General features: G+C 47.1%; 1 protein-coding gene across 4 annotated transcripts in view; it reads right to left on the bottom strand.

The window, feature by feature from the left end:
- Window positions 1-19,656, bottom strand: part of dbn1 (drebrin 1) — a 75,114-nt gene that overhangs the window by 6,315 nt on the left and 49,143 nt on the right. Inside the window, exons 2-10 of one of the 4 annotated variants that reach the window (XM_031572232.2) lie at window positions 10,277-10,332; window positions 8,952-9,067; window positions 7,018-7,092; window positions 5,642-5,779; window positions 5,395-5,472; window positions 4,492-4,643; window positions 4,017-4,071; window positions 3,285-3,335; window positions 1,591-1,708 (exon numbers count right to left, since the gene is read on the bottom strand). In XM_031572232.2, the coding sequence (XP_031428092.1) occupies window positions 1,591-1,708; window positions 3,285-3,335; window positions 4,017-4,071; window positions 4,492-4,643; window positions 5,395-5,472; window positions 5,642-5,779; window positions 7,018-7,092; window positions 8,952-9,067; window positions 10,277-10,332 (839 nt within the window). Of the gene's footprint in view, window positions 1-1,590; window positions 1,709-3,284; window positions 3,336-4,010; window positions 4,072-4,491; window positions 4,644-5,394; window positions 5,473-5,641; window positions 5,780-7,017; window positions 7,093-8,951; window positions 9,068-10,276; window positions 10,333-19,656 lie in introns of all 4 variants that reach the window. The other 3 variants (XM_031572233.2, XM_031572231.2, XM_031572230.2) reach the window with 3 other exon arrangements.

The following is a 19,656-nucleotide window of genomic DNA, read 5'->3' as shown; positions in this document are numbered from 1 at the left end:
ATTAAACATGAATGATAAGGGCAGTTTCACATCAAATTTGTCTCATTTTGATCCATGGTTGACACATTTAAATAGATCTCTTCCTCTTTAGTAGACAGAGGCCTCTGAGGTCATCCTAAACAATCTGAGTTCCCATAATGCATCACACTGACAGGAGTGTGTGCCGGGCAGGACACGTTCCCATCGGTGTTCTCTGGACGTAGTGGCCTTGAGAAGTCTCTGTCTCTGTCTATCTCACGGCCTAATGGCTACTGAGGTTTATTCAGCAGAGATCACAGACACCTCAGACATCAGGCTTCGGTCTATACTGGACACTTTCACCATCACTGAAATATGAGTATAAAACGGAGAGTGTCTCTTCACATGTTATAATGTCTTGAGTGGCATTATTGCATCCGTGTTGATATAACCTTCCAGTGAAAGCTGTTTCTGTTAATATAACCTTCCAGTGAACGCTAGCTAGCTCTCTGCTAGCTTTGTCATTATCCTGGCAATTCAGGGTATCAGACAGAGGTTAACTCCATGCTGTGTTGTCAGCTTGTCTCTATTAAACCAAGATGTATCAATCTCAATGAGATTCCACAAAGCTAAGATCTTCAACTGTGTGTTCGATCCTCAAAAGGTGACATCTTCTAATGTGTGTTAGATCCTCAAAGCTAAGATCTTCAACTGTGTGTTCAAATGACCTGGCTTGGAAATGTCTTCTACACTCTCCAATAACTATTGTGTGTTCTTGGGGTCAAACAACCACTTCCTGTTATCTCTCCAAAGGTGAGTTTTCTGAGATCTTCTTCTCCGCTTTCCACAGATGTCTGACCCATGATCAGGTTGGCTCTCCCATCTCCATTCTTCAGTAGAAGGTAGAATGTTCTGGGATCAGGTAGACGATGTCTCTCCTCACTCCATGTTCCGTCATACGTAAAGGCTCCAAGTGAACATGGTAGCCATGGAAATGGTCCAGGAACAGGAAGTATAGTTTCTTCCCAATATTATAATTTAAAAGTCCAACCAAGCATTCATCCCATGGATAGAGATGGGTGGATACATGCCCCAACACTGTTTGGCACAATGCAAAGCTGCTGGCTATCGGATGCTTCGGTTGGGTCTACTGTGTGTAAATGGAACATACAGGCAAGGTACATGGAACATAGAGAGTCACATGACAGAGTGGTCACATGACAAGCTGATCACAGGACAGGGTGATCACATGACAAGGTTTACAGTCACGTGACAACATAGACATTGCACACCTCAGCTTGTAACAGCCAACGGCCCCAGTCCCTCCCCAAATGTGCCACTTTTTTGGCCATGGACCCAGCCCCTCATCTGCCCCTACCCCCACAGACCCTTCCTTTGGCCACATGCCCCCTCTGTTCCTGCCCCCCTGAATACCCCACTTTGGGTCCTGTACCCTGACTACCAGACCACCCTGTCAGCTGCCCCCACCCAACTACTCACCTTCGTGGGCACATACCAAGCCCACCACAGGACTCTACCAACTCCCCCCCGACTATCCCTCTTTCAAGTTTGTACCCAGCCCCCTATCAACTGCCCCCCTGCCCCCCGCCCACACTCCCCGTGGGTACGTACCCGGCCTCTGGATGGGGGTGGTGGCAGAGGGGGAGTGGGGGGAAGCCATGCTCCTCTCCCTCTGGCGGAAATAGTCCCGCGGGTTTGACGTGCGCTGTGCAATGATGGCCTTCGCCTCCTGTTGGTACACACACACACACACACACACACACACACACACACACACACACACACACACACACACAGACACAGACACAGATTCTGTCATTAATTGTTTATCTTTGAGTTCTACTAAAGCAAACACACAAACTAAGTAATATATATGAATCCCACAGCATCCAGGTCAGATAGAGAACAGATACAGAACATAACAGATACAGAACATATACAGAACAGAAACAGAACAGATGCAGAACAGATGCAGAACAGATGTAGAACAGATGCAGAACAGATGCAGAACAAATGCATATATTCGGGATAGTATAATGTATGCCGTAGTGATTTTGAAGTTAAAGTTTTCCATTACAAACTCTTCCTCACTCATTTGATGTTACAGATTCCCCTTCCACACTCCCCTGCTCCCCTTTCCTCATGCTCCCCTAACCCCCCCCCCCCCCTATCCCCGTCTGCCCTCAGTCTTGCTCCTCTAAAAGCCCCTCTACCCCTTCTGCACTCAGTCTTGCTCCCCTAAAAGCCCCCTCTGTCCCCTAAAAGCCCCTCTACCCCTTCTGCACTCAGTCCTGCTCCCCTAAAAGCCCCCTCTGTCCCCTAAAAGCCCCTCTACCCCTTCTGCACTCAGTCTTGCTCCCCTAAAAGCCCCTCTACCCCGTCTGCACTCAGTCTTGCTCCCCTAAAAGCCCCTCTACCCCGTCTGCACTCAGTCTTGCTCCCCTAAAAGCCCCCGCTGTCCCCTAAAAGCCCCTCTACCCCTTCTGCACTCAGTCCTGCTCCCCTAAAAGCCCCCTCTGTCCCCTAAAAGCCCCTCTACCCCTTCTGCACTCAGTCTTGCTCCCCTAAAAGCCCCTCTACCCCGTCTGCACTCAGTCTTGCTCCCCTAAAAGCCCCCGCTGTCCCCTAAAAGCCCCTCTACCCCGTCTGCACTCAGTCTTGCTCCCCTAAAAGCCCCCGCTGTCCCCTAAAAGCCCCTCTACCCCGTCTGCACTCAGTCTTGCTCCCCTAAAAGCCCCCGCTGTCCCCTAAAAGCCCCTCTACCCCGTCTGCACTCCGCCACGCTGAAGCTGTGAGTACAGGTATCCTATCCTACTGACCCACATGCAGCCAAGCAAAGCCTGGGAGAATAGTGGCCTCTCTAGCATCCATTTGACCCATATCTGCTGTAGTGTAGCCTTGTTGCATTGTCTCTGTTTGTGTGTGTGTGTGTGTGTGTGTGTGTGTGTGTGTGTGTGTGTGTGTGTGTGTGAGAATGTGTGTGTGTGTGTGTGTGAGAATGTGTGTGTCTCTGTGTGTGTGTATGTACGTGTGTGTGTGTGTGTATGTGGGCATGTGTGTGTGTATGTGTGTGTCCATAGAAAAATATGTACAGCAAGCGTGTGCATGAGGTGGAACAAACAGGGTTCTGATGTGGTTGAAGGTTAATACTCACGCTCACTTCCACCTCTGTGTGTGTGTGTGTGTGTGTGTGTGTGTGTGTGTGTGTGTGTGTGTGCACGTGCGTGCGTGCGTGCGTGCACGTGTGCGTGAGTGCGTGAGGTGGAACAAACAGGGTTCTGATGTGGTTGGATGCCAATACTCACGCTCACCTCTACCTCTTTCTTATCAGGCTGGGCCTGATCCTCTAGTTCAGGCTGTGGGTAAGCAACAAGATGAGGAAGAGAGAGAGAGTTAGTGTTATCATTTCACACACATTAGGACCCACTATTCTCTTCTTCTTCTCTTTTCTCTGCTTATCAATGTCATACAGTACCAGACTGGCCCAATGTTCATGATTGGGTTTGAATCTAGTTACTCTGCTTTAACAAATAAATAAGCAAAAAAATAAAAAAAACATTTGGGTAAATCTTTTCCAAATACATTATACTAATGTTGCTGAAGTCAGTGTTGAATGAAATTTCTCTGAGCGTGGAGGTGTTTGTCGAAGTCAGCAGGTGGCAGCAGAATCAAGATATGTTCACTGCGGAATCAACTCTAGAAGGGTAAAACACAGCCTAGTTGAATACTCAACCAAATATAAAGATCTATAGGGTGAGAGGTCTTGTTTTAGTCCCACTTAAAATTGAAATCTGTTAGAATAGGTAACTAGGTAAAATTAAGTTTCGCATGTAGCAGGCGATTTCAAAGGATACATCATTCAGTAGAGGTTGACAAATTACATTTTTAAGTATGTGTACACAGGGACGTCAGTTAAATCTTGAAGGTGATTTATAAAGGTTTTGTTTGTTTAATTATTTTCTTCTTCATCCTTTCCGCATCTCTCTCTTTCCAATCTCGTAGAGGAGAAAAGACAAGGAAGGTGCACGCACTCTTACAGTAATTCTTGTTTGTGACTTCTCCATCTCTTCCTCCTCCTCCACCCTCTTCCTTCTGTACACACACACACACACACACACACACACAGGCACACGCACACACACACACGCACACGCACACACACACACACAAAAACACCACATAGCATTCTCTGAGTATGTTTGTCAAGACAGAGAGATAAAACAGTTTTCAGTGTAAAAGATAAAACAATTTATCATGGTAAATATCAAATATTGATTTGGCTAGAGGGAAGGAAACACCAGACAAGACCCAGAACAGAGCCTTGAGGAACCCCTCAGTTAAGAATAACTAAGGAGGAAGTAACATTTCTAAAGCAGATTATGAATGTTTTTAGTTAGATAGGACTATCACAATGTGTGTGTGTCTGTGTGTGTGTACTCGCATGTGTGTGAGTGTAGTATGTGTGTGTGTGTGTGTGTGTGTGTGTGTGTGTGTGTGTGTGTGTGTGTGTACCTGCACTCCTCGATCTGTGAATCCCTCTCGCGGCCGCGGCGCTCTCTCTCCTCCTGCTCCCTGAGCTCCAGAGCCTGGCGCTCCTCCTCAAAGCGCTGCCTCTCCTCCAGAGACCTCCGTCTGTCCTCCTCCTTCCTCTCCTCCTCCTCACGCTGTACACACACACACACACACACACACACACACACACACACACACACACACACACACACACACACACACACAGGTTACGCAGTTATTGCAACTGAAAAATATCCTGCCATTTACTTTGATGGCATTATTGATATATATACTCATATACACAAATATACACAATCTAACAAGCTCCCAGTGTAAAGGAGATCCAAGATATTTAGGAGCTGCTACCACAAATACTGATAGGGAGTCCCTATGGAGTCTTTTTCCTACCTGCTTGCTGGTGAGACGATACAGAGTCGACCAATGAAACATCGCTTTAGTCACTACCAGATACAGAGTCGACCAATGAAACAGAGCTTTAGTCACTACCGGATACAGAGTTGAACCAATGAAACAGAGCTTTAGTTACTACTGGATACAGAGTCAACTGCGAAACAGACGTTTAGTCACTACCGGATACAGAGTCGACCAATGAAACAGAGCTTTAGTTACTACCGGATAGAGTCGACCAGTGAAACAGACGTTTAGTTACAACCGGATACAGAGTCGACCAATGAAACAGAGCTTCCTGAACTTTAGTCACTAGCGAAGATAAAGTCGACTAATGAAACAGAGCTTCATGAACTTTAGTCACTAGCGGAGACAGTGAGAAAGAGCTTCCTGCACAGACCTCACAGCTACTGGACTTCTGGTATTATCTGTCAGCTATCTAGGACTCATCCTCAACAACCAGCATAGCATCTGCTCCACACTGCAGGGGCTCACCTGAGCCTGTTTCCAGAACTGCTCCCAGTTCATGTTGCGGACCTCCACCGCAGAGTTGGCCTTCGCGAGGTTTGACCCCTGTGAGGCGGGAATAGAAGGTAAGGATAAGTAAACAGACACACAAAGACAGATAATAGAAGGAAAGACACAGGTACAAATCTCTTGGTTTCCTTAGCTTGATATGTGTAGTTAACCCTTCTCATACAAATAAACACATGGCCACACACACACACACACACACACACACCATATTGTCATCCTCCTTGGCCCGGAGGCGGTTGAGCACAGCACCGGTTCCGGTGGCCACCCCGTTGGTGAGTCTCTGGCCGATAGCAGAGGGGTCAATGTCCTCAAGAGTGCTGGCGTTTATGGTTATATTAACACCCTGGCACAGAGAGAGGGAGGGGGAGAGAGAAAGAGAGAGAGAGAGAGAGGGAGGCAGAGATGGTAAGAAAGAAAGAGAAAATGAGAATAAATTACAGTTTTTCTCCATCGCTTTGGTACATTTCTCAGATCAGAATTAAAATTCTCAAAGCTGTTTGTTCAACCTCCACATCACCTTGTCGCTTGTGCACATCAGAACAGCAATTTCTCATTCTTTTGAACATTTTGCAAATGTACATGACGATGGCAGCCAGGATCAGTTTCATAATGAACACACACAGAGCCCTTAAGCTAAGTAGACACCCAAAAGCGTAGTCGGTAAGTGTGCTATTTCCAGACACGTCTTTGCAGAGGCACAAAAAAAAAAGCAGCCCAGCTGGGTGGATATCACAGAGTGGTCGCCCTTACTGAATGCTGTCTCTCTCGCCCACACACACACACACGCGCGCACGCACACACACACACACTGCTCTTGTGTCTTAGTGTACACACACACACACACACACACACACACAGTTTTACAGGTGATATAAAAAGAGTGAAGTGGAATGCATCACTCGACTCTACCCTGCTACTACAGGAGTGTGAGAGACTCTCCAGCACCAACCCTGGATGAGCAGCACAGTTTAGTCACCCAGATAAGAGCTCACCGCCGCTAATGTTAACCGCTGTTTGACGCAGATATGTCTTGAAAAGCATGGACACACACGCACACGCACACTCTCTCTCGCTCTCTTAGACATACACACATGCCCACAACATATATGCACCCTATGCACAAAAATCACAAATATATACGTTCACGCACATATGCACACTAATCCTAGGAGACTGTAACGCGTTTCTCACTGCACTTCTCTCCCAATATTACAGTTATTGGCTATGTGCTTGCATTGTGTGTGTGTGTGTGTGTGTGTGTGTGTGTGTGTGTGTGTGTGTGTGTGTGTGTGTGTGTGTGTGTGTGTGTGTGTGTGTGTGTGTGTGTGTGTGTGTGTGTGTGTGTGTGTGTGTGTGTGTGTGTGTGCGCGCGTTTTGGATTGTCCTTCACTTGGAAGTCGCTTTGGAGAAACGTATTTGCCAAATGACTAAATGTAAATGTTGTGAGAGCTTTGTTATCGAGTTTTAGAGGACACTGGGGTGCTTGTGTTGGAGCAGAGGCAGGTAAGGGTTTAAGAGGACACTCGAGTACTTGTGTTCCGACAGGGCTGATGATTACTGCTCCTCTGAGCTTACACTCACCTGCAAGAAGTCTGCAATCGTGGCCACATGACTTGCACAGATGCACTTCCTGACGTCCGCCACATCCTCCCCGACCTGGAAACAATTCAGGAGAAGTCACACCACATGGAAGTTCATTCTGGTTCTGGGTCTAGCCCAGGTAATGCCCTCCAGAGCCATCTACCCCCCAATAACACCACAGGTCTGTGTCATGACATTAGCAGCAATTATATCATTGTTCTGTGTTGCAGTGAGCATCAAATATTAACATCATGTGAAACCCCTGCATGAAACCCATGTCTACATCCTCCACTTAAACTCAAGCCGACCGTATGAACCAACTGTTCCAGGAACTGATGTCAAACGACGGGGGACAGATTGGATCTGCAGAGGTATGTGGCCTCTGACCCGGAGCGACCCGGTTTGTTTATTTTTAACTAATGTATAACTCACTTACGGTAAAAATGCCCCGAGCCGAACTCCCCCTGAATGAGAGTCATTGAAGCAGGACGCTGGTGTAGGATCTCAAACCCAATAACACTAGAGGGACTTTCCCCAGGATGGGACTCTACATTCCCCTCAGAAGGCAGATCAGGGCCAGATCAGGGCCAGATCAGGGCCAGATCCAGCTGGTCTAATCACACCCCTATGTGTCCATGTTTATGATCACTGCAGTAAGTCTAAAGTAAGTCTAAATGAGAAGACTAGCCTTTATCACTTCATCACTTCTTATCCTTTGGGGACAGCACAGTATGGCAGAGGGGGGGAGAGGAGAGGAGTGGTCTTCTCTAGACGGCTGGTGTATGTACGTAGATCTAAATACGCAGCTCATTTTGGCACTCGTGACTATCAGGGCACACATCAGTTTGTATTCGAATGCACTCGATACACATTGTATTTTTCACACAGGGAGGGAACAAACAATAATCACACACTTGCCCACGGGCAGAGTTCAATTTCCTCTGATTGCATTTAATCACTGCAATCCTAAATAGCAGTTTCTAGTTGGCCGTCTCTTTAATGGTGCAATTTCTTTCCGTTCACATGCGATTATAACGTGGGTTTAACGTTAATTTAAATAATAAACACAAGTAGATGGCTTGTATCTCTTAGCTAACTCCGCTCACATTGGCTACATTGGCTGAGTTAGCCATAAATTAGCCATAAATTAGCCACTCACAGCGGTTGACTGTGAAATGGATTAGGGCCAAATTGGGGCAAATCGGGCGCTGATCTGGGCTCGACACAGCAGATTGGTGCTGCGGCATATCTGTGTCAGAGCTCCCTGCCAGAGTTCGCTTCATTTGCGCTTTCATGGTTCATTTTTCCTGGTTGAAAGTCACTGACACTACGCTTGGTTCAGGTGTAGAGCAAAGAAACCGGGGGGGGATGGGGGGTTGTAACCTCGTCCTTTCCATGTTGAAAGTCTAGTCGCTGTTTATAGTCGCTCAGGATTCACAGGGTCTGCTTTCTTTTGCACACAGCTGATCTGTGATCAGTGTTATCAGTGTAGATTGAAGAGGAAATGAGACAGCAAAGTACTCAGCCTGCCCCAGATGATTCATCATGTACTTTAAAATGGGCTTAAAATTGCCACACATCCTTTTTCCTTCAGTTCCTCATTTCTAATATTTTTTTCTGAAAGCCATTTTCAAATAACACACACACACACACACACACACACACACACACACACACACACACACACACACACACACACACACACACACACACACACACACACACACACACACACACACACACACACACACACACACACACACACACACACACACACACACACACACACACACACACACACACACACACACTCAGCTAACAAAATGCCCAGGCTTTAAAGTGGGGCTATCAGTGCGTCAGCATCAGCACCAGCGGACTCTGTGATTCAGAGGTTGCCCGGGTGACCGTTGCCAGGGGGAAGAGCGCAATCTTACCCAGTTGATCAGGATGTACTGGGGCAGGACGGCGCTGGCAGGCTCCTTGACGCCCAGGAACCCATACATGATGCGGCCATTATCAAACAAGGGAGTAATGCCAGTCAGACCTTGCTCTGCAGAGGACCAAAACACAAAGACATTCTAAAACATTCACAAACTGTGCTAGAACCACGGACAAGGACAATTCTGGAACATTCCTAAATACTTTAGGGGCAAGGGCTTACTCTACCATATATTATATATTTCTATATTTTCAACTCTTACTTTAAATCAAATCCAATAACATCCCACTTGGCAGGTCAGGGAATCTACCAAACTTCTAATATACTCTCCCAGCTAGGCTACGTGAGGAATTGAAAGCTACTAAAAGATAAATGATATATTGTGCAGCAGGAAATATTAATCATCAGAGGTTACTAAACTTCCAATACAATGCTCATTTAACATCTTTATTTATAAAAAGAACATAATCATAACACTCCATTAAAAAGTCAAAATGAACATTAAAAATACACGCTTGCAGACATGGAGGAAGAAGAAAGAGGGGTTTATCTGGACACTCTCTGCTCAACACAGGTTTCTAAACCTTTCAAAAATCTACTGAAATGATCGACATACTGTCAGTTGGATAGTTGGATAGCCAAGCATAATTTGGTAAAAATGTTTCTACTGGTGAGTGTTAAGAGGCTAGCAAAATATATGACTGATATAAGTGATTCAAAGCAACAGTACTCATTTCCCACAGAAGAGCTTTCCAACCCTTTTACTTTTCAAACTTAACTGTTACCACTTGGAGAGGTTTATTACCATCATCATCATCATTATTATTATTATTAGTATTATTATTAGGCTTCAGTGTATCTAGAGTGAGAGCACACACGTCAGACAGAGAATTCTGGGGGTTGGTGAACAGGCACGTCACAGAGGGGCATTCACCTTGCCTTTACCCACAATGCCCTTTACCCTTGCCCTTACCCACAATGCCCTTTACCTAGGATGAGCTCACCCATGCCCCTCTATTGGACAGAAATGCCAGCTGAGATTTTAATGCTTGCTCTCTGTATAACTCTCTAAAAGTGATATTAGCTGAAGCAAGCTGAAAATAAAAGATTCATAACATGTAGAAGCTGAAGCTTTTGTTCAGTTCCGTGGAAGTTTAATGGAAGATATAATCATTTGTGAATGCACTAAAGTCTCCAATTTCATGGAAGAAATGGCCTGAAGATTAAAGGCCCTACTTTGGAAAGAATACATACAGTATGCATACACATGCAGTATGCATAGACATGCATATTTCAAATCATAAAAGTATGGCAACGTACCTCCAGATGACACAAGTGTGAGATTATCTGTGCTGCCTTCATAGGTGAAAAGAGCCCTGTAGGAACGAGAGAGAGAGAAGGAGAGAGAGAGAGAGATTACACAATAGTCAGCATCAGAGAGAAAGGCACAGATATTCGATGATTCTATGACTCTATGACTGGCATAGTTATATTCCATGAAGAAACATCCGTCAGACCAGAATATCACACACACCAGAAGCAGTCATGACATCTGCAGGAGAGAGTGGACATATCTTGGATACGCCACTTTACACAGGACTTGTTCATGCGCGTGTGTATGTATTTACATGTGAGCACCTTCAAATGTGGAGAAGACACACACACACACACACACACACACACACACACACACACACAGCAGAGAACAGCTTGTCTTTGCTGCACAGAGAGTGTGTGTGAGGACGTTTCTGCTAGAGAATATCGCCAGGACATGACAAAGCTTTGCAAACTTCCTCCCCACTGGATTTACAAACTTTTTAAACTAAACTTGAGCTTCCTCCTAGTTCCTTTCCAAAATACATAATTTAGCAGCCGCAATGGAGGAACATTTTTAGAAACGGCTCGTACATCACCTGCTTCATTTAGACAGACGGCATAATCAGTCAGTGCGAGTGTGTTCACTTCCTCTTGGGAATGGGAATCTGTCCCTACGTATCATGAACTGAGAGGTGAGGTGATGGACGCACTCTGCGGCTAGTTAGCATGCTAAACACGACCGTTATTTCAGACGCACAAGAGGACAAGCAGACTACCCTGCGCTGTACACACTATAGCCTATGCTGAGGACCACAGAGGGTGAGGAGGGATAGCAAGTGGGTGGGTGTGTGTGTGTGTGTGTGTGTGTGTGTGTGTGTGTGTGTGTGTGTGTGTGTGTGTGTGATGGTCCAGACATGGCCCTCAACAGTAACAAACAAAGTGATGGAAGGAAGAGGTTAAGTGTGTGTGTGTGTGTGTGTGTGCCCCACATTACTCATTACACTACACACACTCCACATAACACTACACACACACACACACACTACACACTACCTCAAACTACACACACTTTACACTCAGCCCCACAGTACACACACACTCCACACACACACTACACACTCCACACACAACCCCACACTACACAAGCAGCATAATGAGCAAATGAGATCCATTTCAAGACACAAAGAGAGACAGAAATAGAAAAGAAAATCAGACGGAGAGCGAGAGAGATAAGGGTAGAGAGGTAGAGGGAACAATATGGAGTTAAGCCTGAAGGTAAGGGACAGAGAGAAAATAAAGGGAGAGAAAAAATCAAGAGGTATAGAAAAAAAGCCCAAAATAGACAAGAAAAGTCAGAGAATGAAAGAGAGACAAACAGAGAGAGAAAGAGAGAGAGAGGAAGCGTTTTCAGTTGGTCTCACTATAAATAATTCCCTTTAAAGCAGACTCTCTTTATTATTCATAAAAGCCTCCTCTGACCTAGAAATGCTGTTGTGCACGTCAGCAGGCAGGCCCTGTGTGTGTGAGTGGGAGTGTGTGTGTGTGTGTGTGTGTGCATGCATGTGTGTACAGTATGCATGACTGTGTGTGTGTGTGTTTGTGTGTGTGTGCTTATGTGAGAGTGTTTCTGTGTGTGTGTGTGTGTGTGGGTGTGTGGGTGTGTGACAGTATTATATGCATGTCGCAGAGCAGACACAGTGAGAGTATAGTGTGTGTGTGTGTGGGGGGGGGGAGTTCAGCCTGCTATTATTTCTCAGGATGGGAATGAAATGATTCTTTCAGGGTCTCAATCTCAACTCCAATTAGGCCTCCCTGCCTGCCAGTGATGGGACAATGGGAACATCTTCCCCCAGCCACCCCTCTACTCTACACCACAGAGAGAGAGAGAGAGAGAGACAGAGAGAGAGAGAGAGAGAAAGAGAGAGAGAGAGAGAGACAGAGAGAGAGAGAACCTCTTCCCCCTAGCCACCCCTTTACTCTACACCGCAGACAGAGAGAGAGAGACAGAGAGAGAGAGAAGAGAGAGACAGACACACAGAGAGAGAGACAGAGACAGAGAGAGAGAGAGCGAGAGAGAACCTCTTCCCCCAGCCACCCCTCTACTCTACACCACAGACAGAAAGAGAGACAGACAGACAGACAGAGAGAGAGAGAGAGAGACAAAGAGAGAGAGAGAGAGAGAGAGAGAGAGAGAGAGAGAGAGAGAGAGAAAACAGGCATCAACAACAAGCACCCCCTCTTCTTCTCTCTCCCTCTCTGTTGTACTCTGTAGTAAATAGAGGGGGGGGTAACTGGGGCGAGGGCATGTATTGGGCATCAGACAGGGGCATTGAGAGCAGAACTGCCCGGGTGTGGGGTAATCAAACTGGCAGGGGTGAAATGAGTTCCATTTGGGCACTTGGTGCCTCATTCTCCACCATGTCATCCCCGATTAAGGCGCCGTTGGCCTATCCGCCCCCGCCCTAATCCGATAGTCTCCGGCACCGGCACCGGCACCGGCGCGGTGTCCAATCCGGAGCGCAGCCGTCACCGAGCTCTCTTTCAGTCCAGGAGGACGGGCAAATCAAACCCTTCCTCAACGCAGCCTCCAGGGGACGGACAACAGGGAAAAAGTCATAAACCAGCCCAGAATGAGCAACATCTTGGATTAATGAAACTCTCTCTCACACACACACACACACACACACACACACACACACACACACACACACACACACACACACACACACACACACACACACACACACAGTCCACACTGTTACACACACTCACAGTCCACTCTCTTATACACACATACACAGTCCACACTCTTACACACATGCGCACACACACGCGCACACACACACACACACACACAGTCTACACTCTTACACACACACATACAATCACACACGCACGCACACACACACACAGGCCCAAATGTAGGCCCATCTTGTATTAATGAAGCTTCTCTGACTGCTGCGGTAGTCTGGTAAGGGGAAACAGATCCAGTTAGCTCTTCCCAGAACACAGCAGTTACTGAACACACACTCAACGCGTCCTGAACACACCCTCAGGGCTGTGTAGAACAGATCGTATCGGCGGGCGACCCACAGAAAAAGGTTGAGGTTGACGTTGGACACAGAGAGGTTAGTTCCTCCAAACAAGCACTACTCACGCTCTTGTGTCTTAGTGTGTACATACACACACACACACACACACACACACACACACACACACACACACACACACACAGGGCTCTTGTGTCTTAGTGTACACACACACACACACACACACACACACACACACACACACACACACACACACACACACACACACACACACACACACACACACACCTCACACTCTTGTGTCTTAGTGTGTGCACTCAAAGGAACTGTCTGAGGGCCAAAGCCTACGTGTATCTGTGTTCCTCTATATGTTCTTCAGAGGCTGGGAACCGCTTAGACCCCAAGCCTGTGTGTGTCTCTCTGTTTCTCTACATGTTCTTCACAGGATGGGCTGGGAACCGTGTCTAAGAGGCCAAGCCTACATGATGTCTCTGTGCAGCTCCTCTATAGGCGGGGCTGGGCTTGGCACAAGTGTCTGTTAAGCAGCCTAGGCCCAGAGCCTGAGGCCATCCCAGGTGTCCATCGATTGTGTCCTATTGGGGGGGGGGGGCTGAGTCCTGATTCCTGGTCCATCATCAGGGGCGGGGGGGGGGATGAGAGTTTAATCTCATGATGGGAAAGTGGGTCAGGCACAGCTGCATGTTACTAAGCGATCCCAGCCCGCCCAGGTCACCGAGACGGAAGTGACACACACACACACACACACCACCTGCCAGCTCGCTCCTCTTCTTTTTCTTTCTGTCTCTCGCTATCTGCCTCTTTCTGTCTCTCTTTCTTTCCCTCTCTCTCTCTATCATTCTGTCTATATTTGTCTGTCTCTGTCTTTTTGTCACACACACACACACACACACACACACACACACGCACAGCTAAACCACAAAGCCAAGTTCTTTGTGTGAGTCAGCTGGCAGTTTGATAATGTCCATAATCTTTAAAGCTGTATTAGCTCTGTTTGCTCTGTTAGCCTGTGCAGACCAGACCAGTGGAGACCTACAGGCCAGCAGCTCAACACTGAACAGCAAGACAAACATATCTACAGAACACCAGCCTATGAGCAAATACACACAAGGGAGACACACACACACACACACACACACCATGGACAGTGCACACACACATAAACACACTCACACACACACACACACACACACCCCCCAGATACAGCATGGACAATACACAAACACACACATGCTGCGAGAACACACACACACACACACACACACACACACACACACACACACACACACAGACACACACACACACAGACACACACACACACACAGGGGGTAAATATGAGCACAGGCTTGCAGCATTTCACATTCATTGTGAGCAGGCTGGCTAATCTCCACTGCCTACTGGGAGATCACAAAGAGGAGAATTAGCCACAGCGCGGGCATAGCATTCATCATGTGGCGCTCAATAGGACACAATGGCCCAGCGGAGATTCTAGAAGTTTCCAACCAGAGCTGCACATATCTGTCCTGTCACGCAGACACACACACACAAACACAAACACACACACACACACACACACACTTCTTCTTCTAGCCTTAACATGTATATACACAACCAAATATCACATAACACACACACACACACACACACACACACACACACACACACACACACACATATCTGCACAAATCTGCAGGACATCATGCAGACAGACTAGAGTAGAGTTTCATATCTGAAACATCAGTGAGTGGGCACAGACTGGCACAGAGGGAGACAGCCTTGAGGAAGCAGACAGGGCACTGCACGCCATGCTTTTCTGTGCCCGCCATGCTTTTCTGTGCCCGGCTTGCTTTTCTGTGCCCGCCATGCCTTTCTGTGCCCGCTATGCTGGTCCGTACACGCCATGCTGATCTGTTCCCGCGCCCAACAGCCATTAGTGCCGTGCCATCAGTGCTATCAGGCGATGCCCATGTAGGGCCCACAGTGGTGGGAATCGCCTCTGGGGCGTCTATGAAGCGCCACTGCGTTTGAAGTGCAGGCAGTATAAAAGCCTTTTAGCCATTTTAATCAGAGAAGCAGAGAAGAGAGACAGAGAGGGGGAATAACAAGAAAGAGAGAGGGGGGGGGAGCGGGAGAGAAAGAGAGAAAGGCTAAAATAGAGGTGGGCGAGAAAGAGAGAGAAAAAACGCACAGCACAGGACGACAAAAGAAAGCTAGAGGAAAGATGTGAAAAACAGATGAAGGGAAAGGCCCGTTCCTCCACATTAATCTAGTGAGCTGAACACACACCCAGGAGAATTATGTCCCATATATTTCCTACGCCCTCCCTCTTTCTCAGTCTCTCTATTACACACAAATACACACAAACACACACACACACACACACACACACACACACACACACACACACACACTAACACACCTCTCTTGGCCTACTGCTCTCATTACTGTGCAGGGAGGACTAACCCTCGCTTAGACTTTTCCAACCCTACATTTATACAGATATACAGTCAGACATACAGTCAGTTATACAGTCAGACATACAGTCAGTTACACAGTCAGACATACAGTCAGTTATACAGTCAGACATACAGTCAGTTACACAGTCAAATATACAGTCAGACATACAGTCAGATATACAGTCAGTTACACAGTCAGTTATACAGTCAGATATACAGTCAGTTATACAGTCAGATATACAGTCAGTTACACAGTCAGATATACAGTCAAACATACAGTCAGACATACAGTCAGTTACACAGTCAGTTATACAGTCAGTTATACAGTCAAATATACAGTCAAACATACAGTCAGACATACAGTCAGTTACACAGTCAGTTATACAGTCAGACATACAGTCAGTTACACAGTCAGACATACAGTCAGTTATACAGTCAGACATACAGTCAGTTACACAGTCAAACATACAGTCAGACATACAGTCAGTTACACAGTCAGTTACACAGTCAGTTACACAGTCAAACATACAGTCAGACATACAGTACAAGGATGCAGCACAAAAGGGAGAGAGAAGGAGGAGAGGAGGAAGAGAGAGGGAGAGGAAGACAGAGAGAAAGAATAATGCAGGGAAAGAGAGGGGGAGGCAGAGAGGGAAAGAGATAGAGAGAGAGATGTAAAGAGAGAGGGTTAGAGAGAGAGGAAGAGGAAGAGAGAGAGAGATAGTGACACCTCTAATCTCTGCACCATTAGAAAAGCAACATCTGGCCCTGACAGTCCTGGGGGGATCCTACAGAGAGGAGGAGGAGGAAGGATGAGGGGTCAACACACACACACACACACACACACACACACACACACACACACACACACACACACACACACACACACACACACACACACACACACACACACACACACACACACACACACACATCTGGCAGCTGGCAGTGTGGAGAGAACATGACAAGAGCTTTTTAGACACAGTCATCACAGTCCTTACAAACACACACACACACACACACACACACAAACACACTCACAAAGTCACACACATAAATATACACACATGTTCACAAACAATACATACAAGTACACATACACACACACACACACACAAACACACACAAAAGCAAAGACAACTGCGGGAGCAGTAAAGCTCCGTTAGAGTGAAGCACAAACCTGTAATGCTCATCAGGAGACACAAAACTAACGAGCTGAGGCCTCAGCAGCAGGAGTGTGTAATTTATTCATGAGAGAAGAGTGTGTGTGTGTGTGTGTGTGTGTGTGTGTGTGTGTGTGTGTGTGTGTGTCGACATGTTCCCCTCAGCAAGAGAGAAGGCCAAAGCAAGAGATACTGATGGCTGACATATGGGAAAGTAGGTACACTCAGTCTGGTGTGTGTGTGTGTGTGTGTGTGTATGTGTGTCATAGAGAGAGTGAGCCACTACCAAGTCACCATTAGGAGCCCACAGCTGTGACACTACGGTGCACAACCCATTACACACACCCATCCACACACACACACACCCATCCACACACACCCATCCACACACTCTCGCACAAACACCAATATGATTTAAACGGACACTGTATACACACACAGACATGCAAATTATATCCCCTACTCTATCTCCCCCTCTTTCTCATACACACAGATAAGGGGGCACGCACACACACACACACACACACTTGTCCCTGTCTTGTCATCTGTGTAAGGCTGAGTCTCAGGGATGGGGACATTTATGCCCGAGCTCAGAGATGGTGACACACATACACATACACACACACACACACACACACACACACACACACACACACACACACACACACACACACACACACACACACACACACACACACCTCCCCACATACACATGTGACTGTGCCTTCGGATGTGTGTGTGTATGCGAGCGCATGCATGTCAGGGTTTCTGCTAGGGTTTTGTCTTGCCGGTCCAGTGTCCGGAAAGAATTTATTAGACTGAAGAAACTTGAAAAAATACCGTATGTCACAAACACAAATCAGTTTGACTATTTACTGAACAGTACCAATAAAGCAAAACGAACAGTAACAACTGAGCAAAACCTCAAAATTAGCTCAAATGTTGGCTATTACGAAACATCTGTAACCTCGTAACACCTGTAGCCTATTATACCGCTGAGTATCACAGGTTACCAGGTAGCATTTTATTTTCAAATTTTTTTCTATTTCGGTGAAGTCCTCTGATGCTGACTTGCGTGTCCGATGTATCTCTGCTACTTGTGCAATGTGCATTAGCCGTGTCAGTCTCCGCTCCTCCAGACAAGCTTGCAGCACCGTCTTAATTTAGTTTCCGCAGAGAAGCCCCTCTCCCGGCACACTTGACACGCGCAGAGCACAGGCCATTTCAGCCCGCGTAGCCTAGTCGGGGTACAGCTCGCTGAACTCATAAATAAGCACTTGTGTGTGTGTGTGTGTGTGTGTGTGTGTGTGTGTGTGTCCTGCACAGACAAAGGGCATTGCTGGCACATGTGGCCTACCCCAAGACACTTCCAGACCTCGTAGATACACTGTCCTGTATAATCACACACTTACTCACACTCACACACACACACACACTGTCCTGTATAATCACACACTCACTCACACTCACTCACACACTGTCCTTGTTACTGGCTACTCCTTTTCTTAGCTCCATCTATCTCTCCATCCCTCTCCCTCCCTCTGTCCTCTCCCTGTCATTCTCAATCTCCAACACAGTTGTTCTTTCTATCTTTTATGCCCCTCTCTCTCTCTATCTGTCTCCCACCCAAACAAATACAGCTTTCATTTCTCTTTTTATGTCCCTCTCTCTCATTTCTCTCTTTCCCCCTCCCCACATAGAGGCACATTTCTTTCTACCCTCTCTCCTTCTTCTCCTCTCTCTCTCTGTCTCTCTCTCTCTCTCTGTCCCTCTCTCTCTCCCCCCTTCTCCTCCTCTTTTCTCCCCCCCCCCCCTCCCCCCGCCTCCCCCTCCAGACCAGGATGTCTTTGTCCCCGTGTCTCCTCTCTCAGTGTGTGTGTGTGTGTGTGTGTGTGTGTGTGTGTGTGTGTGTGTGTGTGTGTGGGCTGTCCGTTCTGAGCGTGCTCACACTGGACCCAAAACAAAGAGGCCCTCCGGTCTAGACTCTGTGCCGGGCAGAGGGGGATGTGACCCAGTTAACCCCCCTCTGCTGTCGAGCACACACACGCAAACACATGCAATAACAGACAATCACACACACACATTCTCCAAGTACCCTTCAATTTAATTCTAAAGGCATTCATGTGCAACAGAATCAAACTTGCTGGAATTACAAACAATACAACAACCTCCACCTCCAGACACACACACACTGATCTCTCTCATGTCGATGTCCGGCGCTGCCCCTTGGTTAAAATTACATGAGAAGCACTCCCCACACACACACACACACACACACACACACACACACACACCCCCCGCTGGTCCATTCCCCCATCTTCCCCCACAGCTAAAATATTGAGCAGTGTCTGCCTCCTTCTCCTGTGTCTACCACTCTCACCAGGGGGGGGGCAGCTTATGAGACTCACTGACACCTCGCTGGGACTCGCAGACTCACTGGAGCATGTGTGTACACACACACACACACACACACACACACACACACACACACACACACACACACACACACACACACCCACATCCAGGCAGATTCACAAACACAGGCACACACACACAGATTCACGTATGCACACACACACACACACACACACACACACACACACACACACACACACACTCACACAGCATGCCGCATGAAACAGCTGCTGAAACCGAGAAGACAGATATAGGCGTCCGCCTGAGCGTTGCCGTGGCAA

Source organism: Clupea harengus, chromosome 8 (genome assembly GCF_900700415.2).
Source record: "Clupea harengus chromosome 8, Ch_v2.0.2, whole genome shotgun sequence".
Lineage (NCBI taxonomy): Eukaryota > Metazoa > Chordata > Actinopteri > Clupeiformes > Clupeidae > Clupea > Clupea harengus.
Note: the sequence above shows the minus strand (reverse complement) of the source record. Positions and strands in the feature narration are given on the sequence as shown.